We start from the raw sequence: 23,346 nt of genomic DNA on the forward strand, positions 1-23,346 counted from the left end.
ATCTGGAGTCTTTTGTAAGAAAACATGTGTTGTACTGACTGTGCAGTCCCTGGGGCTTACAGAGCTGCAGCCTCCATGTCTGCACTCCTCAGAAGTTTAAAAGCATTGCTGTTAGAACTGGGAGATGCTGCAGATTGGTTTAGGGTAAGGCATAGGCCACAAGCCCATTCAAAAACCTAACAAAATACTTTGTTGTCAGTGGAAATACTGTGTGGGATGTCATCTCCAAACTGTGAGATTTTAACAAGTCTCTATAAGACATAAACAGCAAAGGAGGGCAAGTGCAGCCTGTCCAGCAGCTGAGTGTTAATGGCTGCCTGGCTGGAGCTGCTTTTACCTGCAGAACAGGGACAGAGCATTCTGCCTTTTGTACCCAGCAAATGTAGGGAGCTGAGGATGTGGTCAGGAGAGAGAGGAACTGCTGCAGTGTAGGGATCAACTGGGGATAGAGATGGAAACTGCTGTGCTGGAGAGCTGATACACCTCATAAATTCCAAGTGTTGATGGATAATTTCAATTATATTCTTGATTGAAAGGGTGTGAAATATTGGGAGAGATGGTAGCTGGGGTTTTATTTAAGAACTAAAATGGATATATTTGGTAAATACCAGTCTAAGTATATCTATTAAACCCAGTTTCTATAATATTGTACACAAATGTTTGAAGATGGGAAGGGCAAATATTTGGCATTTGGAAAAATACAACAATTAAAAAGCAGATGGTTATAAATCAAAATTAAATTTAGCAATGAATAAAATCTTCATTGGGAACTGTAATCTACTTGATAGGAAGACATAATCTAATTGATAGACCATCCCCATGTGCTGAAAGATGAGCTGTGAGGGAAGAAGATTGGCCTGGTTGAATAGAGAGTTTTGGCTGGAACTCAGGGAAAAAAGGAGTGCTTATGCCCCTGGGAGAAAAGGGAGGACCACAAGGATGCTGTAAGGTTGTGCAGGAAGAAAAGTAGAGGGGCCAAAGCCCAATTAGAACTTAATCTGGCTACTGCTGTAAAAGGCAATAAAAATGTTTCTATAAATACAGTAGCAACAAAAGGGGGCTCAGGAGAATCCCCATCCTTTATTGGATATGAGGGGGGAGAAGCACAGTAATAAGGATAAGGCTGAGTTACTTAATGCCATCTTTGCCTCAGTCCTTAATAGAAAGAGCAGTTGTTCTGTGGGCAGCCAACCCCTGAGCTGAAAGATGGGGACAGGGAACAGAATGAAACCCCCATAAATCATGAGGACTTGGTTAGAAACCAGCTACAGCACTTGGACATGCACAAGTCCAAGGGACCAGATGGGATCCACCCCAGGGTGCTGAGGGAGCTGATGGGAGAGCTGACTGAGCCACCCTCCATCATTTACCAGCAGTCCTGGCTAACTCAGGGGTCCTAGCTGACTGGAAGTTGGCAAATGTGACACCCACATCATTTTTTTTTTCTGTCTGTGCAAAAATGTGCACAAGCTCATTCCACTGCTTTCTTCTTCCCTAACAGGTTGGTTGTTGGAGCCAGCTGTATCCTTTGAAATGCCTGTGATGATCTATGATTATAACTAGCATAGCTGTCTTTCCTATGCAAGTTCAGTTTTCCAAATTCCTCTGCTCATGTCCTGTAGTTGAGTTGGTAAGAGAATGGTAATTGTTTTCTATGCAGTAGCATCATGGAAATTAAGATAAGCTGAGGATAAATTCTCAGGATCTTAAATTCAGTGTTAACTATGTTAACTATAAGACTTCCAAGTTTTATTCTATGTACAAAAGCAAGCTAAAGATGTCTGTGTGAGGAGAACTTGGTATCTCCAAGTGAAAAGCCCGCTTGTATACTACTCGTAAATTGTGTTTATGGAAAAAGTTGTTTACATTTGCTTAACTGGTGTGTCACCAGATGTTTCCCTTGAGTGTGCTGGTTTTCTAACAGGCATTGGATTGGACACTACAGTCATGATGAGAAGTGTCCCACTTCGTGGGTTTGATCAGGCAAGTACAGAATATCTTACGTCTCCTTATCTAGCAAATAAATTAAAAGATAGATTTTATTATTTTTATCTCCTAAAGGAAGAGTGTTGTTTGCATCTCCAAACATTTCCCATTTTCCAGTTTTTGAGGTGGGAGTATTGTTGCTTAAGTGGCAGTGACAAACACCACCCATGGTAGTGACACTAGTGACAGCTCCTGGTTGTATGTCACCCTCTCCCAGCCTAGAGTGGCTTCCTTAAAACTAGCAGCTTGTATGCCTTAAAAGTGGTGGCATGAGTTTGTAAAACATTGTATAAGAATAATTCTTGGGATTTATACTCCTCATTGAAGAATCCCACCTGTAACAGCATGAGTTCTGAGCAAGCAGGGAATAGTGTGTGTGTAGCACTTGGTCAAACACTTACAGTAGGGCTTGCTCTGAGAACTTGATCCTCTGTAGGCAGGAAGAGCACAATGGCCATACCAAAGTTAATAAAGTATTAATGAAGATAAAATAATTATGTTCAGTCTGCAGCCACATTGAGTCTGTTGGAAACTGATTAATGAGCTCTCATGTTTCTGAAGAGACATAGCCCTGCTGTTGCCTTCATATTAGTTAATATCAACTTTGAAAATAAAGTTTTGTAAGCTGAGAGAGTTTATGTGGAGTTGTTCTATGTGAGTGGTTTTGTAATAATATCCTTTAAGTAATAAACACACTCTGGCAAGGTGCAACCTGAGTTCCTGCAGTCAAGAGCACTGATGCCTTTGGATAAACCTGTTGATTCCACATTTTACTACTTCAGTGTGGTGTGGCATTATTTCAAACTGGCTCTTAGGACAAAAGTGTTGTTTGTTTGGTTTTTTTTCTATTAGAACCTTCCATCAAACCTTAGTGATTTGTAGTCATTGCAGAGAAATGTCAGCTGTTATGGCAAAAGGAAATATCTTTCTCCCATTGTTTTATGAAAGTATTTAATTTTCATCAAACTACTAGAAAATTATAATTATGGTAATGGTAAACTGACTATGCTCTAGATTGTGTAAACAACAAATGCTTTAAAAGCAACCATTTTATTAATATACTGCTATAATTTTTTGAAAATAATTTGAGTATTCAGGTGTAGTGCCTCTTGGAATGGAGTTGCAGGTCATAGTGGCTCCCTAAATTATCATGTGTTGGCAGTGCAAAGTAGCTAAGTGATAAAGAATGTTTGAAATGCACAAGGTATTTACTGGGGTTTCCTGAACCCAGCTGAAGGAGGGCTTTACATTAAAAAGGTCATGTATATAAGAAAAAACAAATTTGTTTCACTACTCAACAGCAAATGGCTTCTTTAGTAACTGAGCACATGGAATCTTATGGCACAAAATTTTTAAAGAGATGTTTCCCAACTAAAGTTGAAAAATTGGAGAGCGACAGATTGCAAGTCACTTGGAAAAATGCTGACCTGGACACAGAAGAAACCGATTCTTTCAACACCGTTATGTGGGCAGTAGGTAAATATGATTATCTTAACATTTCTTTGCAATGCTTTCCATTCTGAAAGTGAAGTCACTTCATCATGGGGTCAAACAGCCCCACCCCCATTAAATATTTAGTGACTTAAACATTGATAGTTGTTTAATTCTTTTCTTGCATGCCTGACTTGTTCATTTACAGTCTAAAAACACATTAGTTACAGTGAATGGAAGAAGTCTGTGGTTACTATTTTTGCATGAGCTGCAATAAATGGGAGACCATCTAATCTTTCTCAATTCTACTAGAGTAAGAACATGAATTCCAGCAAGCTCTGGTTGGCAGGTAGTGTTCTCTAAGTCTATACTCTTGATTGATTCATGAAGCTATTCACTGTAAGTGCATATTTATCCTGTTTAAGAGGCTACCATTTTTTCTATGTTTTTTTTCTAAACTGTGCTGCTTAAGTTTGTTACTGCAGCCGTCATCCAATTCAGAAAAAGAGAAGTAACTGTCTCTAAAAATCCAAGCTTTTGCAGGGAACCTTGAAACTGTATAGCTTTTTGAAATTTGGTTAGGGACTTTCACATATCTCAGACCCCTTGGAACTGACATACAACAACTAAGAGAAGATTGGTTTAAAAGAATGCTGTGATAAATGTCTATGAGCATAATCATCAGAAATGGGAATTGAATCTGGGGTTTTCCTCCTCTGAGACAAATGCTACTTCCGGCAAGGACTAACACACTAAATGATGTACAAGGTTCCAGCCCACAGGAATGAAAATACTCCTTCAGTGTTGCCTCCCTAAGCTGCTCATTTGTTGCTGTTACAAGTCTGTCCTCAGTTTCTATATTGGTTCAGATGGGCTGTAAGCCCACCAGAGTAGGAGACTTTTGCCTTTTGTGCTTATAAAGCTTTGTGACTATCTGGAATTCTAGGTCAATAATGCAGGGCTAAAGGTAGTAATGGTATTTGGCAGGCAGATGATATCTGGCAAACAAAGTAAATAGGCTTAAACATACTGCCCAAGAAATCTGTTTTGATGCAGACGAATAATCAGTTTTACTAGGAGCTTTAGCAAACCCCTTGACTACTTTATATTCTTTTTATCTGGCATTTCTGTTTTAGAGTAGTGGGAATGCATTACTCTTTCATTTGTTTATAACATAAATTTAAATACTTGTGGTTGTAGAATAGATCCATTACAGGATCAGAAACAGATCATTTATAGTATTTTGTATTTTGCCCAGTGGACTTAATCTACTGTCCAGTTGTTTTATTTCCCTGGTTAAGTCAGCTTTATATCTTCCTAGTACCCCAAATAGAGAGCAGGTTGTGCATTGTGACAAATGTTTTCTTTTCCTTACTGTAACTACTACTCTCTTAGAAGTGCCTTGGGCTCTACAAATTGTGGAACAGCCTGTAATAATGGATTATTCTCATCAGAACCAATCAAACAGTGTAGTGCTTGCCAAGAGCAAAAAAAAGCTCATGCTATCTGGACACATAACAATCCTGAAAACTGCAGAGTAATATTCATGAGGTGAGATGAAAATGTTTCCAAAAAGTGGGTTTCTAAGTGCTGTATTTGATTTTTCTTAAGCTTTCTGGTAAAAAACCCAACCCATTCTGTGGTTCTATGAAAAGTACAGTGAGTTGGAGACACACATGTCAAATGTCAAGTCAATTTGTTTACTTTTGTCTAAGATGGAAAAAAGAGCTATTAAGTTGAAAAATAAGGGAAAAAATCTTGGTTTACTGTTAATTACAATGGAATAAGGTTGCATGATAGACTGTTGCAATTCAGTTGTAACATGAGTCTGCTCACAATTTCAATACCAAGGAGCTACATGTATTATAATTTTTGTCATAGATTTGAGTTACAATCCATATTTAGAAACAGCAAAATGAATAGTGTGAGGATTTTGTGTTGATTTTTTTTAGTGTTCAAATTGGCATTCCACCCTTAAGGATTAAACACATTAACAGTTAAAGCTGGTTAATTGGTGTGCAGTCCATATGATTCATTGTTTTGCTCTGTATCAACACACCCACACCAGGTGTCTCAGATAATAGGCTGGGAAACTTAGTGGTGTTGAGGATTTCCTGTCTGCAGATGTGCCAGTTATAATACTGATTGAAGCAAGTCAGCTTGTAGAGTTGGTTAAAAAGCAGCTGCTATTGTTAACTAATTGTAGCCTAAATTATAGTACATATTTCCATAATTTTTGCCAGTGCATCATGGAATTTTAGTAGGGTTTTATTAATAATGTTTAAAATAGTTACTGATAGTGGACATAGTTTAATAAGCTACAGTACTATCTCTTAATATCAACCCTTTAAAAAGAAAATTAGGTTGTGTTTCTATGATGAGTTTTGTTTTGCTTTTGGAATGTGTGATTTTCTGCTTGTATGGATAAGCCAATAAAAGCAGGCACAATGCTCCCTTTGTTTTTCTAGCAGTTTTTTTTAACTATTCAAAATATTTGAGGAGAAAAAAAGAACTCTCATTTTGATACATTTTTATGTAATTTAAAAGTTTCAGTCCAAAGCTTTGTAGGTAACTCATGGGCCTATCCTGTCTTGCTGAGGGACTACATACTGTTATATTCCAGCTCAGTACAAGAGCCTGTTCTTGATGTTTATTTGATTTTTCCAGTTCAGCTCTGTATGTCCTCCTGTCTTACTAGTGCTGTCTTTGGCTTCTAGAGAATTCTCCTGAAATTATAAGATTTTGAGGTTTTGAATTTTTGTTTAATGTAGAACCAATAAACTTTTACTACTCTATAGTATTCTCCCTGCCCTTAAGGACATACAAAAAATGTTTGTTAGATGCCTAGTTTATCTGAGTTCCAAAGCAATGGTAAATGTGTGCATGTTCAGAGTAAACATGGGATCTTCATCCAAAGGAAAGAGTAGAGACTGACACCTTTGTAAGCAGACACAACTGCTGAGCTGCAGGACACAGTTGCAGGAGATCAGGCTTTGTAGGGAGGGTTCATTTCAGCTGTTGAAGGGCTGAAACCTGTGGCAGGAGTGCAGCAGTTGCAAACAGCTAATATACAAAAGGAATTGGTAAGTAATATTTCCGTGTGAGTTTGCAATACATGACAAAATATCACTGCTGTAACTGAAATTTGATAGTTCACAATATCCTTAGAAAAGATAACAAAGTCAGTCCATCTCCAGTGGGCTCCTACTGTGCAGAGGAGCAGTACTGAATGGATGATTAAACTAAGCAGGTATTTGTGAAATAGCCTGGAATTAGTTTGTCAGAGAATGTGAGGTAGTGTGGTAGTAAACTGTGACAGAAAGAGCAATGACCAGCAGCAGATTTTAAGTTTAGCTTTTGGTTTAGGACAGCTTCATAAAAAGAGTTTTTTCCCCTCATGAGGGCAGTGGAACAACCATTCTCAAGTTCCAATGCATTTATAAACTTAGAGGATCCTGACTAATTCTTTAAAATAATATCATCTTTGCTGTATACAAGAATTACAGCTCTAGGCCATTGTAAAGCTGAACAGGTATCAGGTGTTGCACATCATATGCTATCAAGCATATTGTCCTTTGGGTCACACTGGACATTAGGCAGATTTATTTTGTTGTGCAGTAAAATAGGATCTTTGCTGTTCGGTATCAACAAAGAGTTAAGTATGTAACATTTTTTGTTGTAGTGTTCTTCAAGGCTAACAACCAAACCAGTTTGGGTTAACAAGGCAAAAAGAAATTTTGTTAGGAGATTTTCTGTGGAAATTCCCATAAGGTAAAATATTGCTGTGATCTCCTGTGAGCACATCTCTGCCAGCCCCTGTAGAAAAGGGAATGGGCTTTAGATTTGTCTTGGCAAACATAATCTTGCCATCGAGTTTTTAATCTTTGAACTCTTCAGTGAAAAATAAAGCCTCTTGTTGATCTCAAAGAACTCCTGTTCTTTGGCAGTTTCAGGACATCTTCAAACTTAAAGCACGTGTGCTGATTTTAGGCAAAGGGTGGGTTTGTGTGCCTGGTAGGATTTGGGATCTTAGAAATAAGCTGTGAAGTCATACTTTCTTGAAGTTGAAAATGTGAAAAATCAGGAGTTATGGGTATAAAATGAAACTCCTACTGAGAAATGGTGAGAACTGATTTAATAATAGTAAGTGAATGTTGGGAAACATCAGAAGTCCCTGAATTTGGCACTACAACCTACCCCAAGACATACTGTATAATCATGAGCCCAAGCTACTGAATTTGAGATGAAGCAAGATCAGTAAGTATAATTCTTGTTTATGGGGGTGAACCTGCATGGGGCTAAAGGCCAATAACGCTTCAGTTCAGTGTTTAAAATTTTTGGTTTTGCCTTCAAAAATAATAGGCAGTAAAACTGAGAGAGAAACTTCACTATGAGAAGCAGCACGTTTCTTGTAACTCTTAGCTATTAATACCGAGCTGTGCATGTGTTAAAATTGGCTGCATTGGAAAGTTAGTTATCCTGCAGGTTTGATAAATTCAACTGTTGTTATCACAGGTCTTTAAATGACTCTATTGACGGGTTTTCTTTTTTTCCTCTTTCAGTGCCTGCCGTTGCGTGCTAAGTTTTCTCTTGGCTCTGCCTGGCAGGAAAAAGAGGAAACTAGAAAACCCCATTAGTTGTCCATTTGCAGAATACCCAGGCTTTACTCTCAATACCCAAAGAAATACAACGGTAGGAAGTTGTTTCACATCCGAGCCAAGATAAGGTCCTGGAGGTTTATTATTTTTGTTGCCTGATAGCATCAGGACTGGGGAGCAAGGGGCAGAGAAGGAACAGCAGATCAACATCCCATGGGGACAAGAGAAGGGAAGACAGACAGATAGCCAAGTGCCGACAGCTTCAGTCAGTGCTCCCAGAGGAAGTGTTGGTTTCACCAGATGAAATTAATACACAGCAGTCTTTACAGAGGCATTCAGATGTGACATTGTTTGAGGAGCCTGGCTATATGGAAGATGTATAAAGCACTGAATCATATGTTTACATATAATTAGGTCTGTATTGACAAGCCAGGTTTTCCTTTTGTTTAATAATTTCCTACATTAACATCAAAGAGCTTGTTTCTATAATGAAAACACATTTCCTTTTTTGTTTTGCTTTGCTATATCTCTGTATTAAATTCAATGCAAATCATGACTGACTCAAAGGAGACTTGTATGTGTAGATATATCCATATTCATTTAAAGCCTCTAAATGAGACAAAATGTTTAAAAATTTCCTTAATTTGGATAGATGCAGGTATTTTTTTTTTCTGTGTGATCCTGTGTAGCCTTCAATATTTTGTGACTAACACATAATTTCACTGTGCTTATTAACTTTCAAACAAGTTGGATAGGATTTAAGATTCCAATTTTTGGGTCAGGAATTGCTTCCTTAGACGCTCTATAGAAAGCTCAGTATAATGCTGTTAAGATTTCAGTGATCTAAGGGGTAACTATGCAGAAAACACTACAAAAAATATTTTTTAAATATGAGATAATTTGATATCATTGGAATAGGAAGCTGTAATAAAATCTGGGCTTGGTTGGATTTGCCTCATTTGTTTTTAAATACATTTAAAATGTTTCTAAACTCTACAGAAATAGCTCAAATACAGTTTGAGATAACTAAATCAGCATTTAGGACTTGAGAGCAAAGTTGATAAAATTTTTCATCTAAGCTGAGTGTACTAAAAGTGTTTTAAGATAAGTGTATTCAGATTACAAGAAACAAGGACTTCAGGAATTGTTAACGTTGAACAGCATTATTAATAATTTTTATTCAAAAATTATACACAACACACTGTTGGCATTGAGCGCCATTCAGTTAATGTTTATTGGAAATTTTCAGTGTAGAAGTTGCATAGTTTTTATATGTATATTTGTGCTACATTAGGAAACTGAATTTAGAATGTTCAATAAATATGAAATCATGTGGTTTTTGCACTTTTTCCAGTGGGTGTTGTCTTCCATATTTAAAAAGGATAACCCTCTGATGTCTGAGCAAAGGCAATAGTGATCGAGCTCCTCTCCCACAGAATGTCATATCCATGCTTTCCACCCCTGCAGCTTTCTCAGTAATACTAAATTTTCTCGTATTTCTGCTTGGACTATCAAATAGAACAAAGTTCTTGGAGACACATAGTGGAGGATGCCATCTTTTTAGATTAACACTGCTGAAGTTTTCCAACAGCTTTTACTTTAATTTTTTTTTTCCTTAAGGCCGAGTTCCTGACACCAAAACTCTCAATTTGGAGACAGTTGGAGTGAAAACTAACTCTGAAACTGGAAAGATTATTGTTGATGCCAGTGAAGCTACTTCTGTTCCTCACATTTATGCAGTTGGAGACATAACAGAGGTACTGAGTCTATATAAACTATTTTACAATAACAGGAAGCCAACTTTGTTCCTGACTAATAACTAGTCCCCAGATGTAGTCATGCTCTAGTGTATATCTTAGTGTTTTGCACTTTTTCACTTGGCAGGGCTGGAGTGTTTATGCCAGCCACCTGGGTCAGTAATTTCCTTCACAGGGATCTTGTGAAGTATCTCAGCATGAGAGATTATTGCTGATGTTTATCAGGGAATGCATCATTGGTCAGAGGCTAATAATGATGTCTTTATCACTCCTATTATCTTTCTAATAATGTTTGTATCACTTTTGACATATGACTTCATACTGCCTGTGAATGCCGAGTGAAAGCAATTCTTACCTTCTGTAGCTGAGTACATTTACTGGGAATGGCCATGACAAGTTCTGTGACTGCATTTGGGGTATTTTAGGTGTTAATTGAGACTAATCACAAAACAGCTTATCGGCTCCCTGATGCAAAATGCTCCTGACAAAAGTACTTTCGTCTAGAATAAGAAAAAGTAATTGCTGAAAATACTAAATGCATATGACTTTTCTTCATGATTTGTGAGTGATTATGCTAAATAAACATAAGGGGTGTGGCTTTTTTGTTTTTTTTGGTTTTTTGGGTGTTTTTTTTTTTTTGTTTTTTTGGTTTTTTTTCTCAAATGTATAAACCTTACAGGTGCTTTTAGTTTCTGAAGAGATGTAATGGATTAAATGATGTCTTGGGAATAGCCCTGCAAATTTCTGACTGGACTCCAGAGCTGCCAGAGACACTTAAATCTCATAAATCTGCTGACCACTCCTGACCTCTTCCCTCTGTGTAGACATGTGTTTCTTCCTGTCTGTCTCCATTTTCATGTGGACTTGCCATTTCCTTTTAAATTGTGTTAAAACTTTTTCCTTCTCAGATATTTCTCCTTTTTTTTTCCCTTACTCTACACAACTTCTCTATCCAGTTGTCCTGTCCAGTCACTCAGAATTTTGGGATTTTCTAGAATTCCTCTCCTTTCTTCTCATTTCACATGCAGATTCCCTCTTTACTTGTCACTTCTTGCTCTTGGCTACTTCCTAAAGTCCACTTTCTGCTCACAACAGCCTCCTACACCTGCTCATCCCTGATATGTATGGCTTGGCTCCCTACTGCTTTCCAAAATTTTCTTTTTAATTTCATCCAAGAAGCAGTTGTTAGAGGCAATGCTGGCAGGGCTTAGAATCTGTTGCTTATTTTGCTGCCAATCTGCAGTGTTATTTTGGGCAAGTCATTTTCCTTTTGGATGCTTTTTGTCTTCTGCCCTTTGAGGATTTAGTTAAATAAGAAATATAAAGTTGGAGGCAGGATGCTCTCCTCTTTCCTTCTCTGGATCTAAAAAATCATGTCTTCATTTATTTGTCATTTTCATTTTGTTGTTAAAACTTGGATTTCCTTTTCCTGCGTTTGTCCCTATTATTGCAGATTTTTGAACCTGAGTGGTTCAATAGACACTTCTAAATATAAGTGTTAAAAACAGCAGCACAGTTCTATACTGTGTCCAGTGTATAACTGGGGGGGGAAATGAAAAAGTTATGTCAGTGCTCTGTAGAATATTCCCTTAAGCTTTTATCTGCATATTGGCTTAATGCAGGGAATTAAAGAGATCATCATATATTATTCACACATTTCAAGTGTTTAGAGATAAAAAGAAATACTGCCACTATCTTATCTGACTCCAGCACATGACCTGTGTAATTCCACTTGTTAAGCAATGAAGTTTATTTTATTTGAATACTTAAATTAGTTTAGTGGGTGTTCTTTTTTTTTTTTTTTAGGCAGAATTAATTTAGATAATAAACTTCATTGGCATGGGAACCAGCACTGAAATCAATTTCTGTGTTGGTGCACATCTCCAATTAACACATGAGAATCAAGGGCATCCTGCTGAGAGCCACAAAGCTGCAAAGCTTGGTTGTGGTGCTTTCTGGGTGTGACCTACCAAAAGAGCACAGGAAGGGGAGTTTTGTTTCCTGTGAGTGAACATAAATGATCCCTAAGAATCATTATAAAAATTATTTTTTCCTCCAGTGTTCCTGCTTAGGATTTCTCTTTGCTCTGCTCTGTCCCTGTTAGATTTTCTTTGCTATCATAAAGTGCTTTTGCTCAAATTTTGCAAGTAGTTCCCAAGCCCTCCTCCCTCCTTTACCACTCCACACTGAATAAATACTGAATTGCTACCAAATAGCAAGAACTGCTTTTTTAAAATTTGAATTCAATGCCCTGGCTGGAAGGGGAGTGAGCGAGGGGGCAGCTGAGTTTCCTGATTGCTCAGAAGGACTGTTTTCACTTGGGAGTCCTACCCTACAAATGGGAATCTGTGTGTACATGGGTGTCTTGTTGCACCCCTGTACGGAATGGAATCCTAATGTTACCCAAGATTTCATTTGGGAAAAAAAAAGGGAAAAAAAATTCTTCCAGATGCGAGTCAGTTTGTGTACCCTCAAAAAACATTATTCAAGTTCTGGCAAAATATTATTTTCAACTGGCAGGTGAAATTGCATTTCAGCATTTTCATCTTCTGTAATCAGGAAAATCAAGATGGAATTTTAGTGTGAATTATTTTTTTCAGTGCTGATATAAACTCTCTGTGTTAAAATCCTTCCTCCAGTAGTGTTCTTGTTGAAAAGCATGGCACACACTATAAAGACATTTCCTCAGAAGGAGGTTTATGGTCAGGCCACTCCACATCTGTCATATTTCAAAGGGTGTTACAACAAAGATGTGTAGAGAAAGTGGAATGTACAGTATGTTGCTTTGAATAGAAATTAGACCAAAAAGAGTTGTGTTAGAACAAATACACATTACTTCAAAGCTTTTTAAACTCTCTTAGGACCATCTTAGTTAAATGTATAATCCATTGGAGAATTCCTATGAAAAAATTGTATCCATAATTATCAGCAGAGTAGTTCTACACATAACTGCAAAGTGAATGTCCATTTCAAATATTTACCAAGGAAGGTCTTTAAGTCATTGTTTATGAGGAATTGGGCTTTATCTGCATGGATGTTTTAGTAATTAGTTGGGTTTTATGGAATGCATGGCAGTGCTTTCACAATTTTATCTCTCGTTCCAATCTTCTATTCATTTCTGGAATGCCAAAACAACATATATTTCCTGCTACAGAAATGATTGGCAGACATGTTTCAGGCAAATGTGTGTAAGAAAAAACAAATTTCATCTGGTAAATTACATTTACAGTCTTGAAAGTCAAAATGCTGGATGTGAAAAATTGTTACTTGAGGGATGTTAGAAGGAAAAAAGGATAGACTTGCAGCTTTGTGATTTGTTATGAGCTGTGGAGGAAAAATAGATTAGCCTTCATTAGCAATTAGATTTGTGGTTTCTGTTATCAGGTTAGATGTAATGTTTCAGATTGTTTTTTTGCAATTGAACTTTTAAGTGGTTATTACTACAGATGAAAGCCTAGATGCCTATTAATATGCAGATAATTAATATGGTATGTGTATTGAAGAAAATGGTAGCTAATACTATGTAAAGATTCTGTCTACCAACATACAAAAAAAGATAAGCTGGTGAAAAGGAATGGATTCCAGTAAATGCTAAAAAACTTCAGGATAATGAAAACAGTTAAAACTTTGAATGTGTATGATGGGGAATCCTTATTTTATTTTCTGCTGAGAACTGGTTTTGAGAGCTTATTGAATGACTGCCTCCAAGTAGGACTTTGCAGGAGTGTGGTAAGTGTTGCATCTGAATGGGATGTGTGTGAATCAAAACTTCACACATTTTATAAAGCATTCCACGTTGTGCCACAAAAGTGTGTCTCAGTTATGGCTTTCTTATGTTTTCACATCATTCCTTCTGAATTTGTGACCTCTTTTCTCACGTCAGACAAGCATTTTGATGCTATGTCTTGGATGAACTCTTAACCAATGGGTTTTTTTATTAGATCTATGAATTTTGTTTAGTCTTATTAACCTATATGGACTGTTCTTCCTTGGCCTTGAAAATATTCCCTTGCAAATACCTTAATTCAAATTTCAAAAACTTTCAAGTTCTTTAAGACCAGCTCTGCAGTTCTGATGCTCCAGCGGTGCTGTGTCAGCACTCAGAATTTGGGTTCTGGCACATTTACAGCCCTGTTTGGATATAAAAAGTAGCCAGGACTCATGGCTTGAACTGGAGCACACCCTGGTCATATCCTGCTGTCGTTCCATTTCTCACTTGCAGGAAGTTTGCATTTGCCAATAGCAATCCCTTTCAAGCCCCTCCGTAACAGCAGAGCCTGAGACCAGGACCAGCTCACCCTTTAGGTCACAGTGCTAGCAAAAGAGCTTTCCACTTTTCCAGTCCAGGACCAACCAAGGAAGTCAGTAATAGTGTCTACAAGTAGCTAGGTTTTGTGCCTGTGTTCTGTAAAAATGTGTCAGACAATTTTTTTTAAAGGTCTGATATTATAAAAACATAGTTGCTTTAAACTAGGCTCTTCTTGCTTTAAAAAGACACTTTGAAAAATTTCCTCATGGCTTACTTGGAGAGAAAGGGTGAAGTGAACAGTCAGCATGTGAATATGTGCTGCTTTTCAAGAGGTGCCATGATAAGATAAAAAGATTTTACATATTTGTGACATTTTCCCCCCATTAAGACAGATAGTAAACTCAGACTTTAAAGTACGTTTGGACAGAAATTATTATTGCTTTTTCTATTTGAAGCCCTGCCTACCAAGCTGGAATTCCAAAGATTTGGCTTTCCTCTGACCATTGTCCCAGGAGAAATCTTTGGATGCCGCTTCTCCTTGAGTTCAAACAAAGCTTTGTGCTCTCTTCTTAGGGCCGTCCTGAATTAACACCCACAGCAATAGCTGCAGGAAAACTGCTGGCTCAGCGTCTTTTCGGCCAGTCTTCAGAACTGATGGACTATGACAATGTGAGTTAACGTCTTTTTGCAGTAAGAACAATTTTTGGCTTTTTTTCTTTTAAGGAATTTTTAAGGAATTGCATTTTGTCACCTGGAATCCAGCTTTGACGGCAGCCAAAGTGGAGGTGCGTGCCCCAGCTGCACCTCTCAGTCGTGCACAAGTGTCTGCCAGGCAGCTGCTGCACGTGGTTCAGCAGTAACAGCTTCTGCTTCCTCCCAAGCAGGTGCCTACCACAGTCTTCACTCCCTTGGAATATGGTTGTGTTGGCCTGTCAGAAGAAGCAGCTGTGCAACGTCATGGATCAGACAATATTGAGGTATGAAAGCATTTTTAATTTTCTAGTTGGTATCAAAGTTGCCCCGTGGAAATGCAGAATTTTTACTGCTTAGCAGGTAAAATTTTTGGTCCCCAAAAATACTGTGTTTACAGTTAGGGAGTTGGAGTCTCCAGAAGTGCTCAGAACTTCAGTAGTATTGCAGCAGGTCACAATGGGAACTTTTGCTTCTTGGGCTTAAAATCACTGATAGGGTGTGGCAGCTTTAAAGTAGCTGCCATTTTAGCAAGTTACATTGTGCAGCATCATTAAATAATGGTTATGTTACTTTCTACAAGTTACCATTGAAAAGATATGATGTGTTACTCTTAATCACTCGGGAAAATCATTAATGAAATAATAAGAATTTACTATTCAGAATGCAAAAATTAAAGTTTGGATTTTGTTGTGAGATGCATTATTATAGATATGAAGAATTCTTGGATTTAATTTTTTTCAGCAAACAAGGCATTGAACCTTTGGGAGAAGCTTAAAAATGCTAGGTTTTTTTCCTTTAATTTGGTGCATTAGTCTGAGTGGCATTATTTGTGAGGGTTTTTTCAGTTTTGTTTTTAATCTAATGATTCTCTGAGAAAAGTTTGTGTTAAGCTCTTACTGTGCTTTCCATATTTTTCTTTAAAATAACAGGTTATAAATGAATCAATATTTGTACAAAGGTATAAATATATAGTAATAGTAGTTTTTATAGTAATAAATACCAGGTTTTGACATAATAGTACTCTCTGAGACGACATGTTATTGTTTTTCCTACCAGGTATACCATGCGTATTATAAACCTTTAGAGTTCACAGTGGCTGAAAGAGATGCAACTCAATGCTATATGAAAGTGAGTTTTGTGGGCTTTTAACTTGCTTTTAACTTAAAATGGGATATGGTAGAGCCAACTTTAAAGAGCACTGTTTGGAAAAAAAAAACATCTCAAGGTGGATATTTTTGTGGTGACAGACATCTTGAAATTGCTTTACAGATTATTAGCATTTTTCAGAACTGACATTCTGCTGATAAATACCATCTTTGAACCCTAAAAAGTATTTCATATTCTACAGAGAGCAATCTCTGCTTCTCCCAGAAAAGTTCTTAACTGGTTACATGAAATATTTATATTGACACCTCTTGCCAAAAGTGTGATACCTTCAAAAATTAAGTGTAAGGCTTACAAAACTACAGTAATTAGTCAGTCTCTACTCATGAAAAAAAAAAGCTTCTGGTTTAGACCAAAGTGCCAGACCTGAAAAGGGCCTTCTGCAGCAATCCAGTTGCTCAATGTTGGAAAGGTTTTTGATGCTCTTGCCTACAGCAGAGAATCTTAAAAAAGATGAAGTGTAGTGTTGGTAGAATATATCATAGTTTTCTTTTTCTTCCTTTTCTCCTCATCATCAGGGAACAGTCTTTTTTGCATAAATGTGTCCATCAATTATATTATACAATATTATGTTGTTATGTAGGGAATGTCCATTGTCAATAATGGCAATCAGTTTTTCTGACTCTGTCACCTCTGAATTATCTAAATGCTTGCCTTAAGCGTCCCAAGTACCAGGGTAACAAAGGTGATGATATTCAATTTTATGTATTCCCTTTGAATTATGTCAATTAGAGTAAATATTTAAGGGTGAAATATTAACAGCATAATAGTTGTTGGATGACGTTTAATATAGTCCTTACTAAACTCTCAAAACATATAAACAAACATTTAACTTGAGTCTTTCAAACTCTATTGCAAATTTTTTTCCTTTAAAATGCCTTAATATTTAAAGTCCCACATGAAGATTGCTGCTGTTCCTGGCATTCATGATGAAAGAAATCTGAGCTTTTACTGAATAGCAGAACTTAGTAGATTAGTGATAATTTAATGCCTGATGGGAGGATGCAGGGAGAGACTGACTTTCTTTTCATAATTATAAAGATGGTGTCCTTACAGGAACTAAACCGTTTTCATTAAGTTCTCTAATAAAAGTTAAGTGCGCAATGACTCAGGCACTCCTAGATACTTATTAACCTTCATCTTTGGCTGCTTCTGAGGCTTGACTCCTTTTTAGGTTATGTGCCCCTTGTGGTAAATGTATCTCACCAAACATGCTGCTGTGTTTACTGACTGTCACAAAGGCACAAAATATCCTGGAACTGGTAGTGGTCATCTGTGAAAATACAGCTGATAATGGTAGTGATCTTCTGTGAAAATCACTACCATGATGAAAACAGCTGCACAGGCTTGGAGAAGTGCTGAGGTGGCCACTCAGTGGAAAAGAGTATTGGTCTGGTCACCAGACTACAGAAAGTACTTTGAGGATTTCATACAAATGGCGAACAACAATTCCAGAAATTATTGTTGTCAGTGGCTCCCTCAAGTCTGAAAGAAATACACTAATAAAGCTTCAATTCAGGAAAGTGCTTAAGGACAATACGAGTAAGACCTATTGAAGTCAGTAAGACTTAAGCAAGTGCATAAGTTTTTGGCACACTGGAAATAAACAGCTGAACTAGGATCTTGGGGCACTCCAGTTTCATTTAATTCATCTTCATGCCTTATCTTTAAGTGTTCTAAGAAAAGATCTTTTTGTGATGTATTGTTTTCAGATGGTGTGCTTACGAGAGAGGGAGCAACGAATACTTGGCCTTCATTTCATTGGACCAAATGCAGGCGAAGTTATTCAAGGATTTGCTCTTGGAATCAAGTAAGTACAAAAGAATGTCTCTAGCTTCTAAAGCCTGCTTCTTAAGTTATTGTAAGATTATAAAAGATAGCTGCCTAGTTTTGGCAACACTATAAAGAATGCATGCTTTTTGTTACTTTTATGGAGTATTGCACATATTTTCACAAAAAATACTGCAGTTCTTCATTAAGATGTACTGGATTTAGTTACTGTAATACTGGATATAGTTAGGGAACAACTGAAGAAAATATATCATTGATTTGATATAGTTAAAGCAAAAAACAGAATTAATCATTAACTAAACTAATGTTAGTTTCTTCAGTGCAGCTTCTTTTGCATTTTGTGCACAGGATAGGAAATCACCACACAGTTTTGCAATTTACTCCTTTAAAATATATATTTGTGCTTTTCAGAAAAACCTTTCTTTACACCTGCCAAGCATTTCCTTTCCTAATCTCATCTTTAAGTTTGCACAGCCATGGCTTCTTAAATGTTCAGCAAGTTTTGCTTGAATTCTTATATTGCTGGGGTACTAGCTAAATATGGTATAGTAAAAAAGAAATTTCTATAGGATGATGGGAGAGGGAAGATAGTTTTGTTTGAAGCGATCTGATAATTGCAATAAAAACATCCTTTGTGATCTGATCTTGTTTAAGATTTTGCTCAAATATTAATAAAGAAGTCCTCCATTTGAAGGAGTAAGCAATGATTCTCAGTCCTCTCTGGTTAAATGGAAAATTCTTGCTATGCTTTTTGTGTGCTACAATTATTTCTTATTTGTTTTTTCCTTTCCCCTTCTTATTGCTGATTCACATCTTCAGAAATGTTGATTCCTTTATTTACATTACAAAACTATAATTTTTAACTCCCTCTTCAAAGAAAGTAGTCTGGGACATCATAAATCATTGCCAGTTGTGGTGTCAGTTCATTTCCCTAAATTTGATCACCGTTTTACTACAGTTTTAGTCCTGCAGTTGTGAGTGACTATTATAAATGAAAAGCAGAAAGGATTAAGAAGGCAGGACTGCAAGTAACATGTGAGGAATATCTTGGAAATCACTGATTGCAGTGTACACTCAGTACACATTTTCAACATGTGTTTGTAGTCCATTAATTGCCAGTGGTATAGATTCTAGAACTACATTTTTTTAGGATGTCATTGTTTTGATGTTTTATCCAAAATAACCATTGAAAAGGAAGCACATGAAACTGGAGTGCTTTTCTGCCTTGCTTGAGGGAAATAAAAACTTTAGCCACAGTTAGAGGTTTTCAGCAGGTCAGATTCCTGTATTGGTTTCTGTTGCATTTCACAAATCCAGAGCTTTCAATGCGGAACCCCCATTGTAAAAGCTGCTCTTCTCCTTTGTCAAATATTAGGTCTTGCTTCAGCCTCTCTGACAGATTTTTTATCTTTCCTCCCCACCCAGCACTCCAGTAACATTTGTAGTCAGCAAAGATCTTTTGCTTGTCAGTGCTTTTTTAGATGTAAGTGGAGACACCAGAAGGCCACTATAGCTTCCTTTCCTGTATTTTGTAGAGGGATATAACATTATTCCATAGAGAGCTTGAAAGAATTCTTAAATTTAGGGCCATTTCAGCTATTCTTACAACATGGTCTGGCAGGAATAGCAGTTCAAAAGAAAATCATCAAATCTTAAGAATGTTACTGGACAAATAAGGGAATTAAGCAAGTGGGATTGTAGCACAAGGGGGTTATGGTGGGTTATGTCTGCTTGCTATGTTTTTCTAAATAAAAGACTTTTTTTTTTCCTTGCTTATAACATTGATATGTTCAGTGTAAGCACCAGAGACTTTAAGTTCATGGAAGAATATCCTGGTATTATTTTCTTTAGCAGATTCTTTCCAACAGTTCTAATTAAGATTTTCTTCCTCTGTGTGTATGTGTGCATTTTTTTCCATCTGGAGTTAGTGAAACACACATGTATGTACAAGAAAAGCTGAAGGTTGCAGTTTTGTCATATGTTTTTGCCACAGGCTCAGTTGTGACTTAGGGTAAATTGCTTAATTCTCTCTGTCTCAACTCTTATGACAATTCTTCCCTACCTCAGTGTTGGGAAGCTGGGCGTCTACGTGTTGTGTAAGTGCCTGAGAAATAATAGACAGCATTGTCTGAAGAACAAATGCAACTCCTCTACCTGATCAAATGGACAAGAGCAGAGTTATTTTGATGTTTTAGTACCTTTTAGCTGCTCCAGGTGAATAGCATTTGACTTTGTGCGTCATTTTTTGTTGTTGTTGATTTTTGGTAGGTGTGGTGCTACATATCCTCAGATGATGAAGACAGTTGGCATTCACCCCACCTGTGCTGAAGAAGTTACCAAGTTGCACATTACAAAGCGTTCTGGCCTGGATGCAACAGTCACAGGCTGCTGAGGTTAAATACCATCCCTGGAAAGAAGGAAAAAAAGCACAAAACATATTTGTAAAGAAAGGGGGTACTGAAAGTTGAAACAGCTTTAATGGTTCAGGTTACAGGAATTTTTTTTTTGTTTTTTTGTAGAGAGGTTTTTCTCATAGCCGAAAAATTTTCCTTGCACCATCACAGTTCTAAAACCAATGTAGTCCTGCTGCAACAAATCTCTCTTTCTGAGTGCCTGAAGCTCTTCTGTTGCTGGCAGCTAGGGAATGATCCCAGTATTTCATATGTAAATATAACTAAAGCCCGTGACATCTGAGGCCATCTACAAATGAAGCAGTTGTCATTTGGGTTTCCCTGTTGGTCAGCAGAAGAGTCTCAGATGCTGGGAATCAGACAGGACATCCCTTAGAAGTTTGGTGGGATGCTTTATCCTGCATGCTTGGGTGGCTCATTACTGATCCTAATATTGAACACTGAGACTCTGCATTCATTACTTGATCCTAATATTGAACACTGAGACTTTGCATTCACTAGTGGAAACAAGTTCCTGGAGTGCATAACAAAGGGTAAGCAATCATCTTTGGGTTTTTTTCCTTTAAAATGTAATATGTAATGGAATTTAATAGAAAATCACCTGAAGCTGTACTGCTGCTGGAAGAATCACAATGGATTAATCATTAGCAGCCTGGTCACACTGTTATGGAGAGGACTGAGAATGAATGATCTCAGAGGTGCTAAAGAAAGAGTTGAATTTTATGGTGGCGTCTCTGCCTACTCCTCAAATTTTTAATTCAGCTCAGTCCAAACTAAATTGACACATCTCACAAATTACTGCTTGAACAGTGTATATTAAGCTGACAAGTAGAGTAAAACCCTCTAATAATCCACCTTATGCAGCATTTTCTGTTTTATAGAATGCAGGAATATGGCTGACACTTAAATATTTTCTTGGTTTGTTTTTAAGACTTTCTTACTGATGAGCTGGAGACTATATCTGAACTGACTTATGTCTGGCTTTAATAAAACATGTTACTGAAGGGAACTGCATTAAGCAGTGATCCAGAAGAGAAATGGTCCTGCCCTGAACAAAGATATAAAATAATCATCTGCAACTTTTTCTTTTTTTTCTGTTTTTGTGTACTGGCCCGAGTAAGAAAGTATTACCCTGTTGAAAATTCCTGATGATTTTCGTGCTCTCCAGAAGGGGGAGGTGCTGGCTCATCTGTGGCAGGAGAGGAACAAATCTGAGAGTGAAGCCTCTTGTGCAGAGCCCTGTTAAGGAGGTAGCCTGACAAAGGCAAACACAAACCAATCTGCACTGAATTTCAATTCCAGTCGCAGTTTCTTGCACCCTTTACAGCAGAGTATTGCACATTGGAAGAGACCAGCTTCAGGTGAAACAAAATATATCCTTTTTGCAGCTAATTTACATCAGTGTTTTATGTGTGGAATTTGTTATTTTCATTCCAAACTTGTTGAAGTTTTGAAGAATAGTCTGATGATCATATGATAGTATGATATCATACAGATATAGCATGTATATCTGCTATTTTAATTTGATTGGTATTTCACTGCTGGAACAATACAGACAAATGGGTAGTTTATATCGAGTGTGAAATAATTTTTACCATGAGAGTTTAACCTGTCTGAGAAACTATTAGGCAAAAGGGATCAAAACTTCCTTGTAAAATAGGATTTAACAGCATTTATCACACTCTCATTGATATAAGAATATTAAATTTTCAATTTTTTTTTAACTTAAACAAAAGAAGTTCTAAATGTTTTCTCTACAAAATTTCCTGATTTTTTTTTGGTCCACATTTCTGGTCCATAAACTAGAAATAAGTGATACAGTTGGACTCCAAGTGGCATTCCATATCAGATCTGCTGATGCCATTTTTCATCTGTGAAGTCATCCATAAGTTTGTAGTTGACCAGAAATATTTGGACTGGAAATGTTGTTGAAACAACGCCTGAATCTTGCAGCTGCCTTTAGAAGAAATTATTAAAACTTTATATAAATAGATGCATACCTGCACATTCAGAAGTTTCTCTTTTCCTTTAATAAAGGGCCTTATGAGTATGGTGCAGCCAAAACCCTTGCTGGATTTTCCTCAGCTGTTTACAAAAAAGGAATTCAGAGTAAATTAGGGTTTCTTAAAATGTTTTACTTAAAATTTCAAAATTTGGAGATACAGCCTAATAGCAATTTTGCTGTGAGAAACAGCTCACCTCTGACAAAACTTCGTTTATGCATACAAGTTTTTCTTTCAAGTTATTATCTATTATAGTTCCTTTTGTTTCCCAAAAATTAAAGCACTGGTGTTTAACCATGTAAAATCTGCTTCTCTTCTCTGCCCTCCCAATGCATCCAGTAGACAGAGTTGTCTGTCCATACAGACAAATCAATGGAAAGATGAGTTCATTTCATTCATTCGAAAGTTCAAATTAATTATTTGGGACAGCAAATAGAGAGATCTCAAGGAAATGTGTCCTCAGTGCATATAGAGTGTGAAACTAAAGCATGTCATGGTTTTCAGAAGAAACAGAACTGTCTTGGTTTTAGAATTGCTGAGTGGCTTGCATGAAATTGTTCCTGTCTCTTCAACAGCAGCCTGGCTCTGTTCCTCATTTAGTGGAAAATGCTGTTGCCCCTTGAAGTAAAACAAAACATACACTCCCACCTAGATAATAATGTCAGAATCAACAGCAAGACAGAATAATGACAAATATTGTGATTGTGCTTTTTTTCCTGAAGGATTCACCAGGGATGGTGCTTAAGAATTGTTTTTAAAAGCCTGACCAATGTAAATTGAAACAGTTGATGTACATTGCAACTTACTGATTGCATGTGAAAATGTACCAAAAAAAAAGTGGTCAGGCTTCTTAGGATGCCAGCTGATGAGGATTTGTTTGTCAAACCACACCATGGTGCAAACAAGTCTGAGCTTTGCTGGGTCCCTCATATGTGTGATCCCAATATTTATTGTGTTATGAATTAATTAATAAATAAAGAATATTTTTTCTAGTAAATGTGATTGCACTTGCTTAATTTTCTACATATGATTTCTGCTTACAATAGATACATTTTTTGATCTTAATGCTTTCTATCTTGGTTGAAGTATGTATTTTACAGGAAACAAAGAAATAGACAGACTCAGACCTTTTATTAAGGAAATGTTGATACTTCTGTATCAATGTGTAAACTGAATAACCACTGAGATTTTTCCAGGCTGGATGGCCTCATATTTTAAATTTAAATTAAGAGAAACTGTAGCCTCTAAGTACGGTTTCAAATA

General features: G+C 37.0%; 1 protein-coding gene across 1 annotated transcript in view; it reads left to right on the plus strand.

Moving 5' to 3' along the window:
* Positions 1 to 23,080, plus strand: part of TXNRD2 (thioredoxin reductase 2) — a 30,366-nt gene extending 7,286 nt beyond the window's left edge. The window contains exons 9-17 of the mRNA XM_053959467.1: positions 1,502 to 1,521; positions 1,892 to 1,983; positions 3,288 to 3,462; positions 9,636 to 9,772; positions 14,595 to 14,690; positions 14,906 to 14,998; positions 15,771 to 15,842; positions 17,591 to 17,688; positions 19,938 to 23,080. Of these exons, the coding sequence (XP_053815442.1) occupies positions 1,502 to 1,521; positions 1,892 to 1,983; positions 3,288 to 3,462; positions 9,636 to 9,772; positions 14,595 to 14,690; positions 14,906 to 14,998; positions 15,771 to 15,842; positions 17,591 to 17,688; positions 19,938 to 20,061 (907 nt within the window). The 3' untranslated portion in view covers positions 20,062 to 23,080. The remainder of the gene's footprint in view (positions 1 to 1,501; positions 1,522 to 1,891; positions 1,984 to 3,287; positions 3,463 to 9,635; positions 9,773 to 14,594; positions 14,691 to 14,905; positions 14,999 to 15,770; positions 15,843 to 17,590; positions 17,689 to 19,937) is intronic.
* The last annotated feature ends 266 nt before the right edge of the window (positions 23,081 to 23,346 follow it).

The sequence above is a fragment of the Vidua chalybeata genome, chromosome 18 (genome assembly GCF_026979565.1).
Source record: "Vidua chalybeata isolate OUT-0048 chromosome 18, bVidCha1 merged haplotype, whole genome shotgun sequence".
NCBI classification, from domain to species: Eukaryota; Metazoa; Chordata; class Aves; order Passeriformes; family Viduidae; genus Vidua; species Vidua chalybeata.